General features: G+C 47.4%; 3 protein-coding genes across 5 annotated transcripts in view; all 3 read left to right on the forward strand.

Annotated features, from left to right (window-relative positions):
• The window catches only part of abrab (actin binding Rho activating protein b), a gene marked incomplete at both ends in the record, with an annotated part of 3394 nt that extends 2138 nt beyond the window's left edge, over nucleotides 1-1256 (forward strand). Inside the window, 2 exons of the mRNA XM_079749293.1 lie at nucleotides 173-344; nucleotides 945-1256. Coding sequence (XP_079605419.1) covers nucleotides 173-344; nucleotides 945-1256 — 484 coding nt within the window. The remainder of the gene's footprint in view (nucleotides 1-172; nucleotides 345-944) is intronic.
• Nucleotides 1-26965, forward strand: part of LOC307085091 (exostosin-1b-like) — a gene marked incomplete at its 5' end in the record, with an annotated part of 412390 nt that overhangs the window by 204490 nt on the left and 180935 nt on the right. The window lies entirely within an intron of this gene.
• The window catches only part of LOC307084501 (sterile alpha motif domain-containing protein 12-like), an 88653-nt gene continuing 65846 nt past the window's right edge, over nucleotides 4159-26965 (forward strand). Inside the window, exons 1-2 of one of the 3 annotated variants that reach the window (XM_079748907.1) lie at nucleotides 4159-4449; nucleotides 21220-21467. In XM_079748907.1, coding sequence (XP_079605033.1) covers nucleotides 4437-4449; nucleotides 21220-21467 — 261 coding nt within the window. In that variant the 5' untranslated portion in view covers nucleotides 4159-4436. Of the gene's footprint in view, nucleotides 4450-5210; nucleotides 5495-9591; nucleotides 11031-21219; nucleotides 21468-26965 lie in introns of those variants that run through there. The other 2 variants (XM_079748906.1, XM_079748908.1) reach the window with 2 other exon arrangements.

Raw genomic sequence — 26965 nt, forward strand, 5'->3', positions numbered from 1 at the left:
GCAATGCGCTGTATAAGTGCGGTCCATTTACATTAAATGTCTTTCAAATGTGAGTCCATGTGCGGCCCTCCGATGGCCCCTGGTGCTGGAAGAGGGCCTCCACCTCGAAGCCACTGCTCATCTGGTTCTCCGTACGTGCGCACCCCACTAACCCTTCCCTCTCTCCCCCAAGGTCTGGGGGGCGTGAGGTGGCGCGCCTCACCGCCCTCTCCAGGAGACACAGCGCGGTGGGAGACCTGAAGAGCCGCTGGCAGGGCTGGGAGACGGCCCACAGCCACACCCAGAAGCTCAACCCCTTCAGCGCGGGCTTCGACCCCCAGTACTCCATGTCGCTGAGGCTCCAGGTGGGCTGGGGGGTGGGAGCAGCCAGGCCGGGGGGGGGGGGGGGGGAGACGCCTGGGGAAGGATTCTTTAATGTGAGGAGTGCGGCGACAGCAGAGAGAGGGCCTTCGGTGTGTGGGATACGGGTTTATTTCAAAAGTTTCGGATGAAACAGAAATACTTTGTCCAGCATGCTATTTATTTTGCTTCTCTGTGTTGTTGCTTTTTCTTCCTCATCGTCGCTGTCGTCTCCTCCTCCTCCTTCTCCTCCTCCACCTCCACCTCCACCTCCAGTCGCTTTGGATAACAGCGTCTGATTAATGCGCTAAATGTAAACGGAAATGCACTGAAACCGATCTAAAGGGGCGTGTTCAAAATAATATTATAAAATATTTCCGTTTAACACTACAAAAAAAGGGGCGTGTCTAAATGCGATATCTTTCGTGTAACGCTACGAAAAGGGGCGTGCTTAAATTGCAATACCGTCCCATGTGACGCTACGAAAAGGGGCGTGTTTAAAATGCGATATCCTCCGTGTTGCACGCTACGAACAAGCATGCGGTTGAAGAGTCCCACGGGCCTCAACCAATCCACCCTAACCCCGCCTTGTCTGTGTCCTCCAGCCGGGCGAGGAGGGCTACGGCCGGCCGAAGGAGGGCACCAAGACGGCGGAGAGAGCCCAGCGTGCCGAGCGCCACATCCACGGCGAGATCGACGACCTGTGCCACGTGATCCGCCGCATGTCGCGGGAGGGCGGCGAGGCAGACGGCCGCAGCCGCGTGACATTCGGCGCGCTGTTCGAGCGCTACGTGCGCGTCTCCGACAAGGTGGTGGGGATCCTGCTGCGGGCGCGCAAGCACGGGAAGGTGGCGTTCGAAGGCGAGATGCTCTGGCAGGGACGCGACGACGCGGTAGTCATCACCCTGCTAGTTTGATTGGGGGAAGAGGGTGGGAGGGAGGGAGGAAGAGAGATAGTTAGGAGGCAGAGCCTACTCTCTCCATCTCTGGTCCTGATCTTCTCTGCTTGTTGTCCCTGAATTAGGAGGATGGGAATTCACTGTGTGTGTGTGTGTGTGTGTGTGTGTGTGTGTGTGTGTGTGTGTGTGTGTGTGTGTGTGTGTGTGTGTGTGTTCGGAAGGCTCCATTCTGTCATTTAGAACAAGTTGTGTAATTCGTTTAATGTTTTTCATTGCAATTATGTTGATTTGTCAAATAAAACTAACACAAACATGAGTAGGCGTTGAAATCAAAAGCCTGAATGAAGCACAATGAGGAAGACTCCCACAAACACGAACCACAAGGGAATACAGTACTCGTTTGTTTAAAACGGTCTCTCTGTGTCTGATCTAGTGGGCTCTGTGTAGCAGGGCCTTAATGTATTTTCATGAGGAAATGCCTTCTGTTCACCAGCCACAAGAGGGCGCCTTGGGACGCAGTTCCCCCGTCGCTAGGGTGACTTCACTGCAGCCGCGGTCAGACAGCGCCCTCTCCTGTAAGTGGAGAGGAACTTGACGATGCGGGAGGTTTTTCTTGCTGGAAATCTGTGCTAGAGGAATGCATTGTTCTAGAGGGAGATGGGGAAGTTCAGTTATAATATTTACACACCTTCTCTGGCTCATATGACACTGCAGCTGATCTGTGGAATGACTAGTGTGTAAGCGTGTGTGTGGTTGCAGTTCAGTGACCGTGTTTGTGTGTTCAGTGATTCACTAGCATCCTTCCTGCTCCGTGCGGATTGTTCCTGAACTTCAAGTTTACTTCCGGAGACTTGGAAAGTTCTAGTGAATCAACTCATTTCATCTAAATTTAGCGGGACCCAATTTTACCACCACTAGTGATGCCACAAAGGGGGTCGATTCTGAAAGGGTTCATCGTGACTTATCAATCCGCCGAGCCCCCCCCCCCCCTTTGTGTCATCACTAGTGAGCATGGCCGCCCAGGTGTGTGGTGGTGATGAGACCCCACGCTGCCAGCTGTTACAGTCCGCCCGGCGACAGATCGGGGAGTTATTTCTATTCATGATGAATCGGTCCCTTTGTGACATCACAAGTGGACAGATGGCATCAGAGGACTAACGAGCCTCACAGCCGGTGGTGGGATACGTGAGGGTCTTTAAGAATAGATCAGGATAATGGGATGTGTGTGGCGGAGGAGGGACGCTGGTCCAGGTGTTGTGCCTGCTGGCACCCTGGGGTGCTCAGAGAACAGATGTAGCCCTCACCTGTAGCTGCCGCGCTCTCACAGCTCATTGTACTTATGTTTATTCATGGTTATATTTAGTAGTCATTTTTATGCACTGTGATGGATTGTTGAATCCCCTCGCCGTACTGTCTCTCCTGCTGCCTGAGATTTCGCCTCGCTAATATCGGTACCGTGATGTCACAAAACCCTGCGTCATTACCGTGGCGTCACCAGAGCTCTGCAACGTTAGTTTGGTGACAAACAACACTGATGCCATCGGGATTTCACAAAACTTATGTCATCGTGATGTCACAAAGCGCACCAAAGCTGTTGTGATGTCACACGACATCACAACCCTGTTGTGATGTCACAAAACCATCCAGGGCCGGACTGATGACGCCTTCAAAGCAGCTCGGAGGTTCGGAAGCTCTTACATGTCATCACGTAAACCTTCCCTTTTTTCGAAATAAGAGTGTTCAGGAAACGCTCGTAGGCTATGACAGAAAACCGGGAAAATAGATTGTTTGTGAGACTATCCATTGCTGTAGCTTTGTGATTCCCGGGTAGAGAACCATTAACGCAGCTCGTAGATCCTCACCGATTTACTGTCACGACCGACTGCTTAACGTTTGTCATTTAGCCTGTAATTGACTTTTGTGTGTGTACGTGCGTGTCCACAACAACAAGTATGGATGCCCGCAGGTTCCTCTTTGTGCTTCTTTGCTGCATCAGATGAATCAGTTATTAGAAATGCTTGCGATGGTTGAACATGAGTTTCATCAGGTGATGTTTATAATTGTGAGCTGTAATGTATCGTCATGCAAACGTTAGAATGGGTGTTAAGTTCGCCTCTTAGTGCTTGCTGAAAGTTCACTTCAGTCTTTTAATGAAATGGGCAGCCATTGTTGTGACGTGATCTCGGAGGAATCGGGTAGCGAACTCAACAGGGTGTTCATGGCACTTTCCTCCGAGCTTAATGGGGACATATCATACCACCAGGTGTGAGTGTGATTAGCCATTTCAAGCAGGTTTGAAAATGTGCAGCATTTTGACATCACAGGTGGGCGTGTCCATCTAGATGTGTGCTGGATAGATCAGTCTACCAGCCTACCCAGTAGACTAGCAAACACTGCTCATCTATCCGTCACACATCTAGGTGGACACGCCCACCTGTGATGTCACAATGCTGCACATATTGAAAACGGCTTGTAATGGCTAATCACACTCACACCTGGTGGTATGATATGTCCCCTTTAAGATCAGAACCTCCCGGAAACTCTGACCGTTTTGAAAGCGGCAACAAAGGCATCACAACCCGTACGTCACAAAACCCTCCGGGGCCGGACTGACCGACAGGCTGGGCAGAACCCGCCTCCAGTGCTATGAGGTCACCTGTCCAAACAGACCAGCATGCCTACCACACCTCGCCCTGTCACGCTACACTACACACACACGCGCGCGCGCGCGCACACACGATAACAATTGAATCCACCGCAATCCAAACATAGTTGATCCACACACACACACACACAGGTAATCCACACCCACACACACGCGCAAACACGCAAACATACTTGAATGGACCGCAACCCAAACATATTTGATCCACACACATACACACACCCCCAACACACAACGCAAACTACAAAGCGAGGACATTCAGAGCGGTCGACAAGAGAGAAAGAGGAAACAAACAAACCTTCCCCCTGCAAGCACAAACAACGAAACCAAAGTATGCCGTGAACAGACAACTCTCCCGAGCGCCTACAAACCCCAGGGTTCCTCGCGCGGCGGCAGCAGCCGCGGTGTTTGGCTCCAGTCTGCCCGCAGCCGCGTGACGGTAAGACGCGTTGTGCACGAGACAGTCCGTACCTCCTGCTCTGCCTCCTGCCTCCTCCGCGCCTCAGGATGCCCCGACCCGCGGAGTAGCAGCCATGGCGGTCCACGGTAAGACCGGCTAATCATATCCTACCGGGTGGGATGCAACCTGTGTGTGTGTGTGTGTGTGTGTGTGTGTGTGTGTGTGTGTGTGTGTGTACGTGTGTGTGTGTGTGTGTGTGTGTGTGTGTGTGTGTGTGTGTGTGTGTGTGTGTGTGTGTGTGTGTGTGTGTGTGTGTGTGTGTGTGTGTTGTAGTTAGAAGGGAAATTGAGCGCAGAATCAAAAGGACATAATCCAATGTAGTCTTTAGAACCCGGTGACGAGCAGTGTGTGTGTGCGTTTGCGTGTGTATATATATATAAATACTCTAGTGTGTGTGTGTGTGTGTGTGTGTGTGTGTGAGAGAGAGAGAGATATCCGTGACATCGGTTACCCTTTTTAAACAGCAGGTAATGATTGTGTTCCGTGATTCCATGGCAGGTGGGCTGTAGCTTTGTGGTTCCCGGGTATAGAGAACCGTTAACGCAGCTCGTAGATCCTCACCGATTTACTGTCGCGACCGACTGCTTAACGTTTGTCATTTAGCCTGTAATTGACGTGTGACCACGTGCGTGTGTGCTTGCGTGCGCGCGCGCGCGTGTGTGTGTCCACCTGTTCTTGGATGGCTGCGTCCACACACACACGCATGCGGGCGCGCACAGTAAGATCACACTGATCTTATTTTATGTGGAATACACACACACGCAGACACACATCTGCATTGTCTTCTAGACACCAGTCGTGTTTTGGCGCTTCTCAGGTGCGTTTTGAGAACAAATTGATCCGCTGGGGGGGGCTAGATTACCCGTTGGGGGGGTGTCCCTGTATTCGCGTGTGTTGGTCCCTACGAGTGTTGATCTCTGCGCGTGTTGGCGGCTGAGCGACGCGTCGACAGTCGAGGGAGGCGCTCGCTCCCGCTGGACCAGAGCGGCTCCTCTAGGGTCTTCTCCCGCCCTGTGTTCTGTCGTTTGTTCTGTTCTGTCGGTCCGTCCAGCAGTGAGATTATCGGCTCGATGCTCGGTCAGTCCCCTCCTCTCAGCGGAGGGATCTCAGGCACTCGGGACCCCATGCGAGGTAGGCTGTGTGTGTGTGTGTGTGTGTGTGTGTGTGTGTGTGTGTGTGTGTGTGTGTGTGGTAGGCTGTGTGTTTTAACTGAGGGATTGTGAGCCCAGTCCTTTCGAGATGCGACAAACCTTTTCCCAGCAGGATGAATCCAGGTGTCGCTCTTTGTATTAACTATGGGTCCAGACCATATAGACTCTATAGGCATGGCAGTGTAGCAGTACAGCTATAGGCTACTGGCGACAGTAGTCAGGTTAATATTCATTGTCTACAGTGCTGTGACAGACAGGTATCCTGACCTAATGTTTAAATTGCATGAACAGGAAATAACTTTACCCTACTGATGACAAGCTGTGAACAGGTTAAGTTATTTTACACTTGACAATCCGGGGACTTTCACTAACCATTTATTCACATTAGTTAATGCAGTGATATGCATTACCTAAACGACAGTTAATTAACAGTTGACAAATGGTTTAGTAATAATTTATTAATGTTGTTTGTGTATGGTGTTCATGTTAACTAAAGTATTGATTTATACATTATAAATTATACCCTTATTCATAACCCTAACCCTAGCCCCTCTATTAAGGCTTATTATAATGCCTATTACTGTATTAACTAAGGTTAAATAATGGTTAATAAATGTATATACATTGTAGTGTGTGTGTGTGTGTGTGTGTGTGTGTGTGTGTGTGTGTGTGTGTGTGTGTGTGTGTGTGTGTGTGGATCAGTCTGATGCTGGCTCACTGTCTACCCTGCGTACGTGTTTGGTTTTAGAGGAATGTCATTCTTCAGTGGTTATCTCTCTCTGTCGCTCCATTTATCCAGTTCAATGGACAACAGTGTGTTGGAAACCAGTCCCTCCTGTTCGGCTTTAGGCTCACACTTACCGGCATGTTGGAATATCTTTGGTGGCACTTAACCATCACATATTGTTACAGAGTCGCCCTGCTGACCTGACCAGCTCCGTAGTAAATATATGTCGGGAACGTCACTGCTTGTACACACAGATTTTCTGTTTTGTTTGACAGATATTAGTCCAATATAATGCATGTGGCTAAGGAGGTAGACCGGGTAGGCTGGTAACCGGAAGGTTGCTAGGTCGATCCCCGGCTCCTCCTAGAGTGTCGAGGTGCCCCTGAGCGAGACACCTCACCCTGACTGCTCCCGACGAGCTGGCTGTCGCCTTGCATGGTTGACACCGCCATCAGTGTGTGAGTGTGTGCGTGAATGGGTGAATGTTAGGCAACATTGTAAGGCGTTTTGAGTAGCCACTGGTTAGAAAAGCGCTGTTTAAAAACAGTCCATTTACTATTTAATATTTACTGATTTTGAGAAGGCATTATTCATAATATTGTTATTAGCGCTAAAGGCATTAGCAAGGATGTTTTGGGTCTCTCACACAACATTATGATTTTTGTCTGTTGCCGTTTCCTCCTGATGGCACAGCAGCAAACAAATCAAATTAATTTGATCTAATTAGGTTCAGTCTGATCTGATTACGCTCTTGTTTGATTATTGGAACTGAGCTGTTGGGACACGAGATCCCTGGTGATTCCTACCGTGATGTTTTGGATGAACTGTCAAAAGCTAATGCTAACTCTGTTGTTATTGACTGACAATAGCTAATGTTAACTATGTTGTTATACTTTTAGATGTACTGTCAATAGCTAATGCTAATCTGTTGTTATTGTTTAGATGTACTGTCAATAGCTAATGCTAACTCTGTTGTTGTTGTTTACCTTATTGGAGAATATTGAGTATGTATTGTGGGTTGTTTTGGTCAAGATGGCGGTACGTCACAAGACATGACGTCATAATGGCACATTATTGTGACATGACATCATCATCATGACTTGAATGGCGTGACATTATTGTTCCGACATAATCAGGATATTTCAACATGACATCAAGTGACAAAACATCATAGTTGCGACATGCCATCATCGTGACATGACTTATTCATAATATGACATCATCGTGACATCATATTCATGACATGACATCATCGTGACATGACTTATTTATAATATGACATCATATTCATGACATGACATCATATTCATGGCATGACATCGTGACATGACATCGTCGTGACATGACATCGTGACACTAACGCGGCATGACGTCCTCGAGACATCGTGACATCAACACATCGTGACATCATCATCTCATCTCATGTCATGTTATGTCTAGCAAGGGATGATCGCCGCAACTGAACCACAATGTTTTCCCCCTAAAAGTCCTCCTGAGCAGCGGTCCAGCTCCTCGTATGAATAATTTAGGGGTAGAAATTAAGAAGAGCCAGACGGTTCCTCCTGGACTCCACGGTGCATTTCTCATCCTTGTTTTTAATCATTCCCCTTCCCTTCCATTGGGTCTGATCCCTCGTCCCCTGATTACCCACTCAGAGGCAGACCAGTGTCAGCCCTGTTCCATCACCAGTGATTATCCCTCCCCTCGACGTGATAACGAGCCTTCCTCCTGACGGCCAAGTGCCGCGTGGCCGCTATAAAATCTGTACTTGGGAACATGCAAGGTCAGAACACGTTCTGCCCGAGCAGTGGAAACGTGTTTGTAATGCTGTGCACGGAGGAACTAGATACTAGAGACCTCTGTTTGTCTGGCAGGAGGAAGAGGAGGAGGAGGGAGGAGGAGAGGGGGAGGAAGAGGACTCGGTAGGGGAGTTTAGGCTGGAATATGAAGATAGCTGTTTGGCTACACTTTGCTTTTTTCACGGTACCTACTGATCGGGACACTAATGTAAAGTAATAACGTGTGTGTGTGTGTGTGTGTGTGTGTGTGTGTGTGTGTGTGTGTGTGTGTGTGTGTGTGAACACACTGAGGTTGGATACCATGCTTCTTTTATTTATAGAACACAATCTATAATTAATCTCTCATCTGTATTCCGCGCGAACCAAACCTTATCTTTGATGTGTTCATGTTTTGCGGCGTCTTCACGGACGCTGAGAGGGAAGACAGACAGACCGACAAACAGACAGAGAGGGCAGTGGACTAAAGGGGAGGGAATGGGGGCATGCTGCATCAGACCGCAGGTGGGAATCGAACCTGCGGTCGCTGCGGGGCATAGTACTTTCATGTTTAGTAGGGATGGGGGAGGGGAGAGGAGGAGATCTCTATGCACCTCAGGATTTGATTTTGATTCTGCTGGTTGTGATTCGGTTCTGGCCTCAGTATATGGACACTGGCTTCAGGGTCTTCTCCTGTCCGCAGTGCGCTGAGAGAGATGGTGGTGGTGCATGGAGGCATGAGTAAAGTGTGGATCAGAATATGTCGTTTTAGGTGTGGAACAGTGTTATCCACTGATTGCAATAATGTTTTAAACGAAAAGGCACAATTAAGAAAACATTTTTTTTAAATAGATTTAAGAATTATGTTTTTATCCTTTTATCATCCCCCTCCCTGTCATTCTTCTGTATCCAACATAAAATCTCCCTTTTATTCGTGTGTGTGTGTGTGTGTGTTTGTGTGTATGAAAGAAAACCATAATAATTGTATCTGTATTCGATTGATGTGAATCACTTCAGACTCACAGACGATAAGAAAGGCGATCTTCACGTGAATCTGTTATCCCTAACGTCGGCCATGTTCGTGTGTTGAGCCACCAAGCATCTCAGTGCTCCCTGTTTCCGTAGGTTCCTCAGGGTTCCTCTCCGTACGTTCTACAATCCAAGGTTCTCTCCGTACGTTCTACAGAACAGGGTTCTCTCCCTACGTTCTACGGACCAGGGTTCTCTCCCTACGTTCTACAGAACAGGGTTCTCTCCCTACGTTCTACAGAACAGGGTTCTCTCTGTCCGTTCTAAAGAACAGGGTTCCTCTCCGTACGTTCTACAGACCAGGGCTCCTCTCCGTACGTTCTACAGACCAGGGTTCTCTCTGTACGTTCTACAGACCAGGGTTCTCTCCCTACGTTCTACATAACAGGGTTCCTCTCCGTCCTGTGGGGAGGAGATTAGCCGGAGCGGGGTGCAGAGATTCTGTCGCGTCACGGTCGGTGGGTGGTGGTGGTGTCGGGGCGCCTGCAGCTCTTAAAGAATATAGGTCAACTGTGAATCATTTAGAACGAGAGCATCGATGGAGATCCCTGCTTCTCCGAGGGACCTGGGTGGCGTTAGGGTGTGACGTCGCTGCCTTTAGCGGTGGGAGCTCTGTAGGGGGAGATATATGTCGTTAAAATAGGTAGGTGTTAATATATTAATGTACGGAGGTGTTCATATATGGAGGTGTTAATGTATGGAGGTCTAGAGTTGTGTAACGGTATGTTGGAAGCCTTGGGGTTTTAAAAACAAGTTACCAAACTGTTGAAAGATGGAATTCATGTTGGAAATTAACATAACAATTACATTTTTTATGTCAGAGTCTCAGAATCAGAAGTAAATCAAAAGGGATTTTTTTTTTCTGCGTTCTCTCATTAGTGATGTCACAAGGGGTTGTGTTTTGTAACAAGACATGGCACCCTCTCACCTGGTCATAAAGTAGGGGCGCCTTTATTAAAATATAAACAAAGACGGCGCCGCAGCCTCAGTGAAGTGTACTAATCTCCGTACAATATAAGTTTGTTTTGTAATTTTCTTTCTGTCTGTTTTATTACCTACTCTGCACTTTGTATATCTAATTCATCAGTGCATACTTCAAAACTACTCTAAACGTGTGTGCGTGCGTGCGTGTGTGCGTGCGTGCGTGCGTGCGTGCTTGGGTGCATGCGTGTGTGTGCTCATGAAGACTGAGGCTCCAGCCGGCGGTTCCATCTCTGTGTTTACCCTCATGGCGGAGTCTGTTCCCTGGGTCTGTCTCCCCCAGCCCTGCCTCTCTCTCTCTGGCTCTCTGAACTCTCCTTCCTCATCAGTAAACTCTTCAAGTAGCATCATCCAAACCACACGTTTCCGCTGAACTCATATTACCCTGTTGTCATTTGGGCGTCCTTGTTAACATTGTAGAGGTAGAGACATATTTAAAGTGTGTTCTTCTCTTTAATCACCAACATGCATCAAAATGAACCCAAACTCAACAACTTTTAATAAGTTGTCCTTTGAACATCTCAATCTTAACCAGTGCCCCCTGTAATCTGGGCACGTACCAATTGGGGTACACAGTACCCCGTAGGGTATACACAGTACCCACTAGGGTACAGGCGTACCCACTGGGCTAGTCAAGCACAGAACATGTGACTGGACAATAATATAGACAATAAAGTTAGGTGAAATGTTAAATTAATTAACAATGTTTTCGAGCTAATTAACATTCCCCAAGGCTGTAAACCGCCCCTCGCTGCCGTGATAGACAGTCGCTATACACACAGGAGGTGGTTCGCCAAACGTTGATTGATTGGCTGTCCTGTGGGCCCGCCGGACTGAATCTGACAGTTGATTGGATTTGGGAGCTTGTCAATCAAAAGCTGGAAGACTGGCAGCAGCTGGGATAATGAACACTACTCGACACGGCGCCCTCCACAGCGCTCTGCCAAGGCTGGGACCCCAGACACACACACATCAAACGGCTTGAGACGCATAACAATTAGAGGGTAAGTCACTCAACCAAAGAACCGTTTAAATTGTAAGGGCTATATTTGTATAGCCTTTAATCACAGGTACAGTCTCAAAGGGCTTAACAGGCCATATATTTATGACAATCTGTCATAAGAAAGAGAAACAACAATTTATCGCTAATGACAACCACTCACAATTGTTTATTAATTAATTAATCAAAATGTATGTTAGTACTGAGATTTGCTTCAATCTCAAAGATTTCTATGTACAGTATATACAAGTCTGTTAAGTCACTCTCCATCAGCCAATGGCGTAACACATTGGTGATGGAGCCTACAGCCCACTGATCAAAGCCCTTCATTTGCAGTATTCTGATTGTTATGTACTGGCTGTCTGTGGAAAAAACTGTTTCTATCTCTGGGACAAATACAGTGTCGTCAAAGAGAATGAAAAGGAAATGTTTGAGGTTTAATTTGACTCATTTTGTGACAATGTGTGTTTCTGTGTTTTAATGTGGGCCACATGAAAGACTTTTCTCTTTCACACTGGAGAGACACATCTTCTTAATCTACCAAAGAAGTAAAATTCAGCAACTTTGCAGAAGCGGAACTTCTTTTGCACCGTATTGCAGATCTCAGCGGGCTGGAGAAATGATTTTCCTCATTCTATTACTGAACAAATCGCTAGGCGTGATTAGCCAACTTGGCTTGACTCCCAGAACAAACTTTGTGTTTCAGAGTTGTGAAACGGCTCCCAGCACCTCCCGTCCAAACCGCGTGCAGTGTGTTTCTACGATGTAACCACCGCCCTGGGGTTTCCCTGCCAGGTCTGCAGGGGCACTACGCTCATTACATCAGATTAAAGGATGTTTTCGACCGATCGCTTTACACTTGGCTTCGTCTTCTTGGTCCAGTTGGCATTAGCCTGGGCTAGCTAGACTGTCGGTCTGGCGAGGAGAGGGGTGGGGGTTAGGGTGAGGGCAAGGAGAGAAGCGAGGGGGGGGACGTTTCTCACTGGTGGCTGAACCTCAGCAGGGCACTTTGTCGGCACGCATCGCCAGCTAGTTCTCCCCCGTCCTCCTCCCCTGGCTGTTTTTGAAGAGGTATCAGGTTGTTGGCTGTTTATCGTCCCCCGTGTGTGTGTGTGTGTGTGTGTGTGTGTGTGTGTGTGTGTGTGTGTGTGTGTGTGTGTGTGTGTGTGTGTGTGTGTGTGTGTGTGTGTGTGTGTGTGTGTGTGTGTGTGCGCGCGATAGGACATCAAAGCGGGAAAACGATCCAGCCTCCAGAGGTCTGAGTCAGAGGTTGTGTGCTGGCTTTAACCTCTCGGACACGCGCACACAAACAAACGCTCGCACAAACTCACAAAAACGCTGGAACGCCCACACACATGCACACAAACAGAAACGCACACAAACACGCTCAAACTCCCACACACATGCACACAAACTCACAAACACGCACGCAAAAAAATAGCAAACTTGTGCACACAATGCACACGCACACAAAGACACACACGCTTACAGCGCACACACGCTTACAGCACAAACAAGAAAACGCACCCACCCACACATGCGCACGAAATAGTACAAACATAAACGCACAGGCCCAAAGAAACTATCATGCCCCGATCTTCTTTCAGCTTCAAGCGTGAAAGCAGAGCTCAGAGACAGTGGCGCGGTTTGTGATGTTAAGAAACAAAACAAAAACAACGCTATTTTTACTGCCATCAAACCCGTCAAACCCACAGACTCGCTGCAACCTGGGTCGCGCCCGTCACGTTTAGACGCTCTTCATCAGCTCAGAGACGCCTGCGCTCCCAGTGGAGACGCTGTCAGCTGATCCACTGGAGAAGCGGTTTCACTTTGACGCTCCAGGCTCTCTTGAGCGATTAATGGGTTTCTCTGAGCGTGTTAGAAGAGTGTTTTTTTTTTTTACAGTGACCGTTCGCCGCGACAGAGAGAGATATGGTTGATGCTGTGATTACATGAGATGAATATTTACGTGACGTTGACATAACCGTAAATAGTGTGTTTCAATCACTAATCAACGCGGTTGGAAATTGTATATTCTGCCTGTTTACTATGTGACCACTTTATTAAGATATCGTCAGCTCTCTTTTTTAGTTGCACTTCCTGAAGATTTAAACTTTTCATCTGGATAATAATATGCAAAACTATATTTCTATTTTATTTAGCGGAGCTAATGTTGTATATTTAGGTCTAGTCTTATTTCATTATAAATCGCTCAACAAACATTGTCTGGTTCATTATGCCTCCCATTTCCCCACCAATGACTCGGCATAAATGGGAGGAGAGATGATTTAAAATGTGCGACATTAAATTTCACCTATACGATCTGTGTGTGTGTGTGTGTGTGTGTGTGTGTGTGTGTGTGTGTGTGTGTGTGTGTGTGTGTGTGTGTGTGTGTGTGTGTGTGTGTGTGCGTGTGTGTGTGTATAGGCACACGGACTGGCTCACCGGCTCATTCAATTATCGTTCAAACTCTCATCTCCTTTCTCCTGAGGTTGTGTTCCATAAAAGACTAAAGTAAAAAAAGATAAAAAAGTTCTTTGCCAGAACGTGGTCTATGTGATGAGCGTTCAGACCTCAGGAATTAGAGCCCTCGTCGATGAAAGCCTCCGCACCGAGCTAGAAGAACTGCACTTGGTACCTTCCCCTAGGAAGGAAGGAAACGACGATCAAAACATATCGAGTCAGCTTGACTTTGAAAGCGCCGCTCCCCGCTACGTCCTCTCTAAAAACAAACCTTCCAGGCAAAGCTCTTAAAAGCTGGAGAGGACGTTCCTGATCCGTTATGTGAAGATGCACTCTGAGTCAAGACTTGAGTCTGTTCATATAGTTTTATTTATATACCTTTATGGGCCTTTTCCAGTGTTTGTGTAGAGAGTGAGAGGGGCCTGTAAGTTCCATCTCGGTCTGTCTGTCTGCCTGCCTGTCTGCCTGTCTGTCTGTCTGTAGACACATTCTTCTGTTCCTCCGTCTCTCCTATTCTCCGTTCCATTCTGTCTGTCATCTTTTTAGTTTCGGTTGGAAGCTCATTTTTTTAATCTAAATTCTTTCTAACATAAGGTTGTGAGCTCTCTGCTCGTTGATACTCTATTCCTGCCTCCTCGCCCCCCTGTGAATTCTCTCTCTCTCTCTCTCTGTACATCTTCAGTGTCTCTCCCTTAATACATTCCTCCTCCTCCCCTCCTTTCTCTTCTGTTGCCATTTTTCTCACGCTCTCTGTCTCCGTCCCTCCCTTCCTCCCTCTCTCTTTCATCCATTCTACTGCTTCCATTCCTTTATATATATATATATATATCTTCTCCTTTCTACTCTCTATATATCACACTCCCCCTTTCCTCCCTCTCTGCTCCCTCCCTCCCTCTCCCTCTTCCATTCCTCTATATATAGCTCTCTCCCCCTTTCCTCTCTCCATATATCTCACTCCCCCTTTCCCCCCTCTCTTGCAGCCCTTTATATATCTCTCTTTCCTCCTCTCCCCATCCTCTCTCTCTCTGTACTGTGTGTGTGTGTGTGTGTGTGTGTGTGTGTGTGTGTGTGTGTGTGTGTGTGTGTGTGTGTGTCTGTGCGTGTGTGGCTGCATAGACTGCAGAGTAATAAATTGTGATAGCATGTCAGGGTCAGAGACGGCTGGCTCCTCACCGTGTCTCGTGCATCGTCTGGTTAGCACGCTAGCTAGCATACTAGTTAGCACGCTAGCTAGCAGTGTTTCCTTCGTCCGGCTACATTCAATGTTTCTGTACGGCTTTAATTACTATTTTCAACATTTATTAATAACTGATGCCGTCTGTTGATCACATTTGCAAGGAGAAGGTATAGGCCCTGGAAACTAGCTGAGCAACAACGAAAGTAGAAAATAAACGCATTCTGAAATAAGAAGAGCACGATGAGAAATAAAGCGAGAGAGCGTGAGAGAGACAGATGTGAACCACGTCCAAACGGAGACAGATGTGGGGTTAATAACAAAACACCTGTATCACACTTGCTGCACCTTGTGTGTTAAATTGAAACTAAAAAATAAAAGGTCATAATAATCGTGTATTGAACCTGCATAATTAGGAAATTAGGAAAAAATAATTGGAAATACAAGAAATAAAATTTAAAAATATATTTTTTCAGAGCTAGAACAGAAACAGTCGATTGAAAGGCGGAGCAGGGGTCGCTGGTTCGACTCCTGAGGCAAGGCACTCCTGGCTCCTGACCAGCTGACCGGAGTGCAAAACCCTCAACCCTAACCCGGACATTACAGGACAGCAATGATTGAATCACACTTTTATTATTCTATGATTTCATTATAACGTGTTCGGTTAGTCAAGGTTGGCTAAGCGTTATTGTAAGGGTTTGATTTATTTTTATTCAAGCATTATTTCAAGGTGATGGTACTTTTGAGACGGAACCAAACAAATCATTCATCATCAGCCGGAATCTTGACTCTATTAATCTTGACTCTCTAACACATAACTTTTCTATTGTGATAAATACCGAAACGTGCTTTTCAGAATGGAGGCCTCTCCATTCGCCCACGTACGATGACGTCATCTTTGGAAGGTCGCACCTGTGAATGAAATTAGGTGTTTTCAGCTCATGACTTTATGAATAGAGAAGGCCACTAATTTCTCTCCTCCGTTCATTTATCTTTGCTTCACCTCTCTCCCTCTGTTTGTGTGTGTGTGTGTGTGTGTGTGTGTGTGTGTGTGCGCGCGCTTTACTGGTATGACATTTACTTGACTATGTTGCCAAAGCAATAACATAAAAACCAAAGCGAAACAAAAACAAAGTAATAAAAAAACGACCAAATATGCTGTTGAACAAATAAAAAAAACAATCACATTATAAAAATGGTTTACAAAGTCACAAACGCCCATGCGCACGCGCACATGCACACACACACACATATACACGCACACATTCACGCACACGTAGCTTATAGAGATGGTTTATAACGATTATAAAGATGCCTCACAATGTCACACACACGCACACACATACACGCACACATATTCAGGCACATGCACACGTACACAAACACACACACGCAGGCCATAACGTTTGCAGAGAAAGTTGCTCGACCCATAAACAGAGGCAAACGGTATCTCATTAAATATACATGTATTACATCACTTCTCACGGGAACACAGACACATATAGACCCCCCTCCCCCTCGCCCTCCTCCCTCCGCCTGGAAGTGTCGACCAATAAAGTGCAGTGGTCGCCATCCATGGTATTGAGTTTACTGAGTAGCTTGTGTTAACGTGCGTTCCTCTGGGTGAAACCGTTCTTGTGTTTTAAGTGTGACGGGGCCGTCCAACTATTTGGACTGGATCAAGGCGACGTCCAAACGCTCTGCTTTTGTCCGAACGACCCTGACAGTGACTGTGTGTGTGTCCCGTTGCACGCTGTCCGTGGTCTGTCTCATCGTTTTATCGATCTGTACGTCCAGACTGGTCCAGGTGGTCTGTAAGCAGCAGTACGCCGTCCACGATGTAGGACACAAATCCTCTTAGTAAATAGTACTTGCTCAAGTCACCCTGCTCTGTTTAACGCTTTGGATAAGTACAGGATATTTTGGTTCCAAAAGACGATTTGCATATGTGCATCATTCATTTCAAGTCAACTTTATCATGTCAACTCGGTCGTGGAGTGGATCTAAAATTTCTTCGACCTTTCCAGTGATTTGGGGCGTACTCACTCGCACAGCTGTACCCAAACAGAACACCCACTCTCCCCTAAATTGCACGCACGCACGCACGCACCAGGGATGGAAATTAACACCCGCCATACGCCATTTGCGGGTGGATTTGTATGGTGGCGGGTGAATTGTGTCACTTCACCCGCCACTGTGTCGGGTAATACTTTGCAGTCAGGTCCGATCAAATTTGCATATTTAATACATTCGTCATACGGCGCTGCACAGTTCCACAACCATTACTGTCAACATCCGGCCCCCTTCTTCTTCTACGACTCTTTTGCTGAACAGCGACTGTCAACATCCGGGGTAATATACCGGTAACCATAGAGATAATATGCCGGTATCAACATTCGGTATAGTATGCTAGGCTAATTATTGGTAAAGAAAGAACTACTAGCGAAAGCAATGTTGCGTTTCCTCACCGGAGGAAAGAGAACAGCTGAGGAGAGTGTAGGCCAGGTACAGGTGGCGGATGATAGTACGGCTGTCATCCCCAAAAAGAAGCGTTGTTTAATAAGAGATGGCGAACATCGGACAGTGGGCAACACCGTGACCGGCTGGTGTTTGACGGGACGAGCCAGACAATGTTCTGTGCTCTCTGTAAACATGCTTCGGATGGCCACAGGTCCGATAGTTTTGTGAGTGGGACACAAAACCTAAAATTGGGAGCCGGTGGAGGACCACGAGTCCTCAAAAAGTCGCCTTCACGTTTTGAAAATTGCCAAGGGAAAATCAGCGCCCGAAACCACGACAGCGACGAGGCCGCTCGTCAGCCTCCAAACAGCCCAGCTTGATAGAATGGCTCTACTATTTCGAAATGCACACGCAATTTCCAAAAAGGGAAGGCCATTTCAGACTTCGAATGGCACTGCACGTAAGTTAATTTTTTATTTTCTATTAGGCCTAATGCAATAGTTTGTTGCTGTCGAAAAACTAGCATGTTGGGTAACCTTAGAGCCCTGCTCACTTGTTTGGCAAACAGCTGCTTTCTGTCAGTCTGGTCAAAACAGATGTCAAGTGTGTGTTCTAAGACGTAGGGTTAGGGTTACCATTTTACAGGCTTAGAATACTCGTTGGATATTCCGAGCGAGTATTCCAATACTCGTTCAAAAACAACATTAATAATTGAACAGTAAAAAAGTCGGGAGTTCCTTACTTTGCTGTTGTTCCGTTCCAAATCAGCTGTCATCTGTGCCATCGTAGCCCTTACAGGAGTTTATCAATTCATCCCGTAACGTGCATATAAATCCATACAACGATCCAATGTTTAGTCGTTTGTGTCCATATTAAATCCATCATTGACCGGGTATTCCTTTGACAAAAGCCAGTCTGTGAATGCGCAATAGCAGGGCTGCATAGCGAACGTAAACAAGCAGATACGCAGATACGCTAACGAGTTCATATATATATATATATATATATATATATATATATAGTTTAATGTATTCTGACGTTTTTCAATGTGTCTTGTTCTTATTAATCCATTGTTTCTTGTTCTTGTTTCTTCATGGTCTGTTTTCAAATGTTTAATTTCGAATGCATAGGCAGAGTATGAGTCTTCCTATACCGAGAGGATACATCTGTTGCATTATAGGGGCAGATTTCATTGTACATCTGGTTGAATTGAAGAAATTAAAAGGCCAGTGCACTGAAAAAACAATTTTTCCTATTGACTTATGATGGTGTAGCCATGCATGTTGTTTTATTGTTAATATGTCAATTTGTTTTTTATTGAAAATACTTTGTATAGATGAATTATCCCCAAACTTGTCATCGTAACACCTTTGAAATAAACATGACTTAACATGGCAGATACCTGTGTATTGTTTATCATATGCTGTAAGAGTGTAACATTTTCAACTCAGTTCCTTGGTAGTGCCTACTTGCAGTCAAAATCACTTCTGATGGAAAAAATGATGTGTATGAAAAACACTTTTCTTATCTATTGTTACTATTATATTGTTTAAAATGTCCGCATATATTAAAAAAAAATATATAGCGTATAAAAAGTGGCTGGTAAAAAAGATGAGTGGCTGGTAGATTTTTAAATCTACCTGCCACAGTGGCTGGTGTGCAAAAAAGTTAATTTCCATCTCTGGCACGCACACAAGTACACGCGCACGCACACATCCCCTGCTGTGATTGGCTGGGGGGAGTGGAGGAGTCGATAGAGATGCTTCACACCTAGCAAGAAAAAGATTCCCTTTTTTTTCATCCAATCACAGCTGAAGAGGCGCGAGATCCGCCTGGCAACAGTCACACAGATCCTTCTGGCATGAGACTTCCTTCACGTGCATTATGAAATGTGTGTGTGTGTGTGTGTGTGTGTTTGAAGGATACAGTAGATTCACGTGATATACAGTTCGGCGAAAATAGACTTAAATAAAAAACACCAATAACTCAAACGACCCGTACCGCACCAGCAGCCTAAAGAACAGCAAAGCATTGTGGGTTAGGATTCTGCTGATAGCAGCCTCTCTTCCTGTGCCCCTAGGAGCCCAGCGGGGCTTCTGATTGGTGGGGGGCGGGAGAGTCATCTCAGCGCTGCGTTCAGATTGGCTAATGGCTCCGCACTCAGCCCGGACGCTTTATGTTTCAGAGACTTATTTCTGTCCTAACGTCAACTCTATCATTAGGGAGAAGAAGGGGGGAGAGATGGAGGGGAAGGGAGAGGAAGGGTAATGTAGAGTGGAGAAAGTTAACTTTGATTATATATTCGCTGAGTGACTGTGAGCCACGGGAGGAAGGATGTAACTTAATATATTTATTTATAAAGTTAGATATGAAGACATATTATTGCCTGTGTTTATGCATGTCCTTGACAGAAATCTGCGTGTGTGTGTGTGTGCGTGCGCGTGTGTGTCTGTGTGTGTGTGTTGAGATGTTATCAGGGAAACGTTCTGCATGATGATGTGAGAAAAAGACTTAACAGGGGAGAGAGAGGAGAAGAGAGAGAGAGAGCCTAGAGGAGATAGAGATACGGATGGATGAGAGGGGGGTGTTGCCTCCCTCTCATCTCCCCTCCCCCCATCCTCCCCCTCCAGTGCTCGTGGGGGAAAAACAGTGACTGAGACGAAATAGGATGACTCCTATTTATAGAATCTGCGATTGAGGAAAAAACCACAAACATTATATATATCCTTCTCTCCCCCTCCAACCACCTCACCCCTCTCCCCAATCACCAGAAGACTACAGACTGCCACCTGGCAGTGTGTTCCTCTCTCTAGCTCTCAGCCAATCCGCTGCCTTCCTCTCGTCTTGTGATCCAGCCCCCTTCATCTCCTCCCTGTGTTCAGACTCACACTTAATGGTGCATAGATAATTCAGAGAGGGGGGGGGGGGGAAGAGAGAGAGAGAGAGAGAGAGAGAGAGAGAGAGAGAGAGAGAGAGAGAGAGAGAGAGAGAGAGAGAGAGAGAGAGAGAGAGAGAGAGAGAGAGAGAGAGACTACATCAGCAGTGTGTGGTGCTGTGCATTGAGAGTGTGATTGTTGTGGGTCTCGTCCAACCATCACCCCAGGCGATGGTTGGACCAAACAGCTGTGGTGCATGTGAAGACGGTTCACTCCAATATCAAGTACTGCTCTAGAGTCTTCTCATCCACGGTTTACTTCGTAGTCGAAGTGTGTGTGTGTGTGCGCGTGCGTCCCTGTGTGTGTGTGTGTTTGTGTGTGCGTCCCTGTGTTTGTGTGTGCGTCCCCGCGTGTGTGTGTATCTGTGTGCGTCCCATGGTGTGTGTGTCTGTGTGCGTCCCATGGTGTGTGTGTCTGTGCACGCGTCCCTGTGAGGGTCTCGTGTGTGTGCGTGCATCTGTGTGTGTGGGTTTGTATGTTTTCCCTGTGTGTGTGCGTGAGTTCCTGTGTCTGTGTGTGCGTGCGTCCCTGTAGTTGTGCGTGAGTCCCTGTGTCTGTGTGTGCGTGCGTCCCTGTAGTTGTGCGTGAGTCCCTGTGTCTGTGTGTGCGTGCGTCCCTGTGTGTGTGTCTGGATCCCAGGGCGGCTCAGTTTCCCTGTAGTCCTGTGTTCTCCCTGCTGAAGTCCTTCCGGAGAGCAGCGGCTGTTAGACGATGCTGAGCCACCCCTGAGGCAGCCGATCTCAGCCGATGAAACACTCCGGGGGGGTTTCATGGCCACACAGATGAGAGTCAGTGTTTATGGGGGGGAGGGAGAGAGGTAGGGTGAAAAGTGAGTTGTTTGAAAGTCGGTAGCAACTTCCCTGTCCTTCAGCTTGCCTTCTCTGGCGTCATCTAGTGGCTGTAGTGCATTAACACACACTGCTCTCGGTTTACGCTCGTACAAGCAGAGAACAAACTTCGGCAAAACCACAGTTATAAAAAATCTGTTACCTGGTATTTCATCCAATTAATATATCTCTCTCTGTATCTTTCTGTGTCTGTCGGTCGGTCGGTCGGTCTGTCTGTCTGTCTCTCTCTCTCTCTACCTCTCGCTCTCTCTCTACCTCTCTCTCTCTCTCTCTCTCTCTCTCTCTACCTCTCTCTCTCTGTCTCTCTACCAGCTGTCCACTGCACCCTGAGCCAGAATGGCGTTGAGCACCGGCTGTCCCCGGAGGATGTGATGTCACAGCTGGAGGAAGAGGAGGAGTCCGTGGACGAGGGTCCGCTGACCCTGGGAGGCGGCGGCGGCGAAGACCCCGGGTACGAGGGCCACCACGGTTACCACGGTTACCACGACCTCAGCCCCAGCGGGTACAGCCAGCGCCATGCCCCCCCGCAGCGCTCGGTGTCTGAGTCGGAGCTCTCCAGGGTACGTCATGTGACCTGTATCATCTAACAGTGATTCATGCTTCATAGTCTGTCGTCATGCGACCTGTATCATCTAACAGTGATTCATGCTTCATAGTCTGTCGTCATGTGACCTGTATCATCCAACACTAGAAAGGCGACTCGTGCTTTATAGTCCGTCGTCATGTGACCTGTGTCATCTTACAGTGATTCATGCTTTATGATCTGTCATCGTGTGACCTGTGTCATCTTACAGTGATTCATGCTTTATGATCTGTCCTCATGTGACCTGTATCATCTAACACTGATTCATGCTTTATGATCTGTCCTCATGTGACCTGTATCATCTAACACTGATTCATGCTTTATGATCTGTCCTCATGTGACCTGTATCATCTAACACTGATTCATGCTTTATGATCTGTCGTCATGTGACCTAGAAGGGTGATTCATGCTTTATAGTGTATGATAATAGCAACTGTTCATCATCTAAAACTAGAAGGGTAATGCATTGCTTATAGTCTCACACTAATGAGACCTGTATCATCTAACACTAGAAGGGGGATGCATGCGTTAAAGTCACTATGTGAAAAGGAATGTTAGTATATGCTACACGTGAACCTCCTAAAATTGCGCAATTTGATTGGTTTGCTATCTCGGGATATTGGGCAATATCCCATGATTGAGATCTCAAACTCAGGAAATTGAGTGACTGTCGTCTCGTCACGCTTATAAAAACAAATTAACCGCTAATAAAAACAAATAAATCCCCATTATTCACTTCGCCTTCGGCCAATAATTGTTAATTATCATCTAAACATAGGTGATTCATGCTCTACTTGTAGTCCGGTTCCCATGGGGATATTGAGCAGACCTGCAAATCTCATATTTTCGAGCAAAAACTGCAAAAATATCAAAATGTTGCCTGTTCACCTGCATTTTGATTAGACAGGTGAGCAACATGAGAAGAACGACTGAACAACTAGAGAAGGTGAAGGCATATGGTGATTTGGTTAGATGATTAGGGTTAGCCAATCAGTGCCATTGTGGGCAGTGTGGGCGGGTCCAATCGAGAAAAGCAGTGGTATCCATAGTAACTCCGCAACCAGCTAGCGTTCAGAACCAAGATGGCAGACTAAGACCCAACGGGGAGAAGGGTTGGTTCTAGGGTTAGAACCTGGATCTATCCACCAGGAACAAAGTGGTGTTTAACATACGGTGCGGGAGCCACGAGGGGCCCTGAGTGGGGCCCTTAGCCTCCGCGGCTAACAAGCTGTTGGTCTCCTTTGTTGATAGACCAACTGCCATGTTATGGTTGCTAAGGTTTGTTCCTAATAGTTCCGGAACATCCGTGCTCCCCTAAGGTCGCGATCTTCGACATCCAGGTGTCTGTGTTTGACGTGCTTCAATTCAAGGTCATGAATCCATTTTATGTCCGGGGTCTGTCTCTCTAATAGCCTATTAATTATTCTGGCATCTGCAGTGGTGGCTTGGCTGCTAATACACAAACGCACGACGTGCACACAAACACTCCCACGTATATTACACATTAATGTTACATCTTTCCCCCGTTGACAAACCTGCCGTAACAAATCTGAGAAAGTCAGTGAGAGAGCAGCCATACTCAAGAACAGAGAGCGTGAAGGAGCCAAGAACGTTAATTAGTTATGCAATAGCGACGAGCCTGACACACTGACTGCCTGAGAGTCTTTAAATAGCCTCTCGTTCAGTCAATGTGACGCTAATAGCGCCGCTGCTGTTTCACGCTCGCTGCAGTTTTGGATCACCACCGCTAGATGGCGCAAGATGACAACGGATCACACCGCTGAACGGCTTCTAACTTTAACTATTTATTTAACCGCCACGGTGCACAGACACACACACAGACACACACACACACACACACACACACACACACACACACACACACACACACACACACACACACACAAGCAGGACAGCTCCATCTGTCCGAGGAAGGCCTAAATGCCACATGTGTTTTATCATTAGTGATATATAACTGTTTTACATGGCAGCTGTTGATGAAAATGTTTAATTTGATTTTAGCAAATATATCTTAATTGAGGTAACATCTGTGTTCACACCTGTAATCCAATCGTCCCCAGACGGATTCTGACGATCAGGGGTCTGTACCATGTGTGGTTGTGTTTGCGTTGTGTGCGTTGTCACATCCTACAAACACACACCATAATACCCGGGCCAGCGATGCTAATTGTGACCTTTAGAGCTAATAGAGTGTGAATGATTTGACCTTGTTGTCGACCAGTGCTTCCTCTCACAGCCTCTCTGCCTCGTATCACCATAAACACGAGTCACCCCCTTCAGATAATGTCCTCTGTTTGAAAAACAACAACATTTTGAACTCTTAATCAAAATGCACATCAAGCACAGCAAAAGGACCACTGTGGGTTAAATCCCCAGATTTTCGAGAGGGTTCTCGTCCATCGAACAGCAGTGTTGACTGTTGAGTTAAATACAGTTGGTTAAAACCCATAAACCTCCCTGAGCTCTGAACGGCCACAAACGGCTTTATAATTATAAGAATTGAAATCCGATGCTGCTTCCTTTCATCGCGTTTAACCATCGGACCACAGGCTCTCCAACTGTGGCCCCGGTGGTTATGGGTCATCTGAAGGGACGGGATAGTCCAGTGGTCAGGGGCGTTTGACTCCCAGCTGAAAGGTTCTGTGTTCGATCCCCGACGTCCACGGCCGACGCGGGTAATCTTCGTTGAGCGTGAAAACCCTCTAGCCACCGACCTGCATCTCAAACAGACCGAGTCTCGGATGATTAAAGTTCTTTGCAGACCACCGAATATTCATAATGAACCTTAACGAAGCACCGCCACTATCTCCCGCCGTCTTAATAGGGGACACCTCCGACCCCTCTCCTCTCCTTTCCTCTCCACTTCCCATCCTCTCCTCTCTTCGTCACCTCTACACCTCTCCTCTCCACCTCTCCTCCTCCCAACCTCTCCTCCTCACCTCTCCTTTCCTCTCCACTTCCCATCCTCTCCACCTCTCCTCCTCTCAACCTCTCCTCTCCACCTCTCCTCCTCCCAACCTCTCCTCCTCTCCTCTCCTCTCCACCTCTCCTTTCCTCTCCACTTCCTCTCCTCTCTTCGTCACCTCTCCACCTCTCCTCCTCCTCACCTCTCCTCTCCTTTCCTCTCCACTTCCCATCCTCTCCTCTCTTCGTCACCTCTACACCTCTCCTCTCCACCTCTCCTCCTCCCAACCTCTCCTCCTCACCTCACCTCTCCTCCTCACCTCACCTCTCCTCTCCTCTCGTCGTCACCTCTACACCTCTCCTCTCCGCCTCTCCTCCTCCCAACCTCTCCTCCTCACCTCACCTCTCCTCTCCTCTCTTCGTCACCTCTCCACCTCTCCGCAAAGTCTCTCTCACCTTACGTTCTCCAGAATTATTTAGCAATTTCTCGCTCGGCAGCCTCACAATCTGGTTTGAATACGCCCCCCTCTCTCTCTCTCTCCCCTCCCTCCCTCCCTCCCTCCCTCCCTCCCCTCTCTCCCTCCCCCAACCATGTGACCTGGCCCTGATGGGGGCAGGGAGTGTATGTTGGGGGGCCGGTTGACTTCTGTGCCGTTATTGTGTTAATGTCGGGGCCCAGTGTCGCATTAACGGGCCCCAGCACTTAAAGCACTTTCATTTCCTTTAAGGTTTTTTTTCTATTTTCTTATTTTCTTCTCATTGTTCGGATTTAATTCAGAGTTTTATCTCTTGGGACGTTGTCCTTGCTCTGTTGCCTCGGTAACGTGAAGAGAGAGCACGCGTGTGTGTGTGTGTGTGTGTGTCTGTGTGTGTGTGTCCACGGTGTGGGTGGATATATAGTGTGTATCTAACAATGTGTATAATGTGTATTCAGTCATGTTAGCGTGGGGTGGCGCGCACACTCATGTGCGCAGACATTGTGTGTATATGTGTGTGCATCGGGATTTCTCGTACGACCCAGCAAGCTGTCACTCATCTCTCTGTTCCTGGTCTAGATTGTCTTTAAGGCGGGCACACACACACACACACACACACACACGCATGCACGCACGCACGCACACGCACAAAGAAAGAGAGTTAATTAAACCCAAGTAGATGCACATTTTAACATTACACACACACATACACACACACACACACATCCTTAGCCTCCGTTTGCTGAGGTTGTCAGCCAACATTCTTGCTCACTTTCGCTCGCTCATTCTCCCGCTCGCTCTCTCTCTCTCTGCCCGAGGCCACTAGTCGAGGTTAGTTAGCATTAAGCTGACTAGTGTCCAATGGTTAATATGATGCACACACCCTATCTGCAGACCTGAGGGTTCTTGACTTCCACTATTTCTTATTCAAAGTATCCAAATGGAAATGAAATAAACATGAGAGAGAGAGACGGAGAGAGAGGCAAATTGACACTGGAGAGGCCAGATTGAGCATGAAGGAGAAACGAGTATCTGTTTCGTGGAAGAGAGAGAGAGCAATACTCTATCCCTCCCTCCCTCCCACATTGGCGCCTTCAACTCAAAACAGAGCGACTTGAAAATAATCAGCTGTGTGTGTGTGTTTGTGCGTGTCCCTGTGTGTGTGTGTGTGTGTGTGTGCCTCTATGTGCCTCTACGCATGCCTCATTAGCATGCATTTGACTAAACACGACCCCATTGGTCAGGGGTGCTCCACACACCAGACATCAGTGCATTGTGATTAACTAGTTGTTGACCTCCCCCCTTCCTGGTTAATAACCCATCAAAGCCACTTCTCTGAGTACAGTGGAGAACCGTTCTAGTACTCTCTGCGTCTGTTCGTGTTTGGCTTCACACTGCACTGTGTGGAACGCCCGCAATCCAATGATTCCAACGCCTTGAATAACTCTGTCGTCACATGGGGAGGTATGTGGCTCAGGAGGTAGTGTGGGTTGGCTGGTAACCGGAAGGTCGCTCGTTCGATCCCCGGCTCCCCCTAGCTGGGTGCCGAGGTGTCCCTGAGCGAGACGTCTCACCCTTACTGCTCCTGACGAGATGGCTGTCCCTTTGCATGGCTGACAGTGAAATGTGTGCATGAATGGGTGAGTGTGAGGCAGTATTGTAAAGCGCTTTGAGGGGCCACTGGTTAGAAAAGGGGTCAATCACCCCTCACCCCGTGTAAGTTAGTAGTTCCGTCTGTTCGGTTGTAGTTCTGTGTCTGCAGCCCGGAGCGGTTGCTAAGCAACGGCGACCGCACACAGAGTAGAGGTCGACAGAGCGGCCGCACAGGTGCAGGTCGGCCGGCCAGGTGCGGCCGCCGTCCAACCCTAAACGGGCGTGATTCATTCGGGGCTTCCCCCTCCGTGTCTGGGCCGCATTCCAAACCCAAACCACCAGCGTGAACGCGACTCGGCGACGTCAACGTTTTTTTTCCGCTTTTAAATAAATATTCTGTGTTATTCAAATGAACAAATATGAAAACCCTAACAGATGTTTTGCTTGTATTCTAAAGAGAATAAGAAATAAGGGGGTACGG

This window comes from Pollachius pollachius, assembly GCF_949987615.1.
Source record: "Pollachius pollachius genome assembly, chromosome: 13".
In the NCBI taxonomy this organism is placed as follows: Eukaryota; Metazoa; Chordata; class Actinopteri; order Gadiformes; family Gadidae; genus Pollachius; species Pollachius pollachius.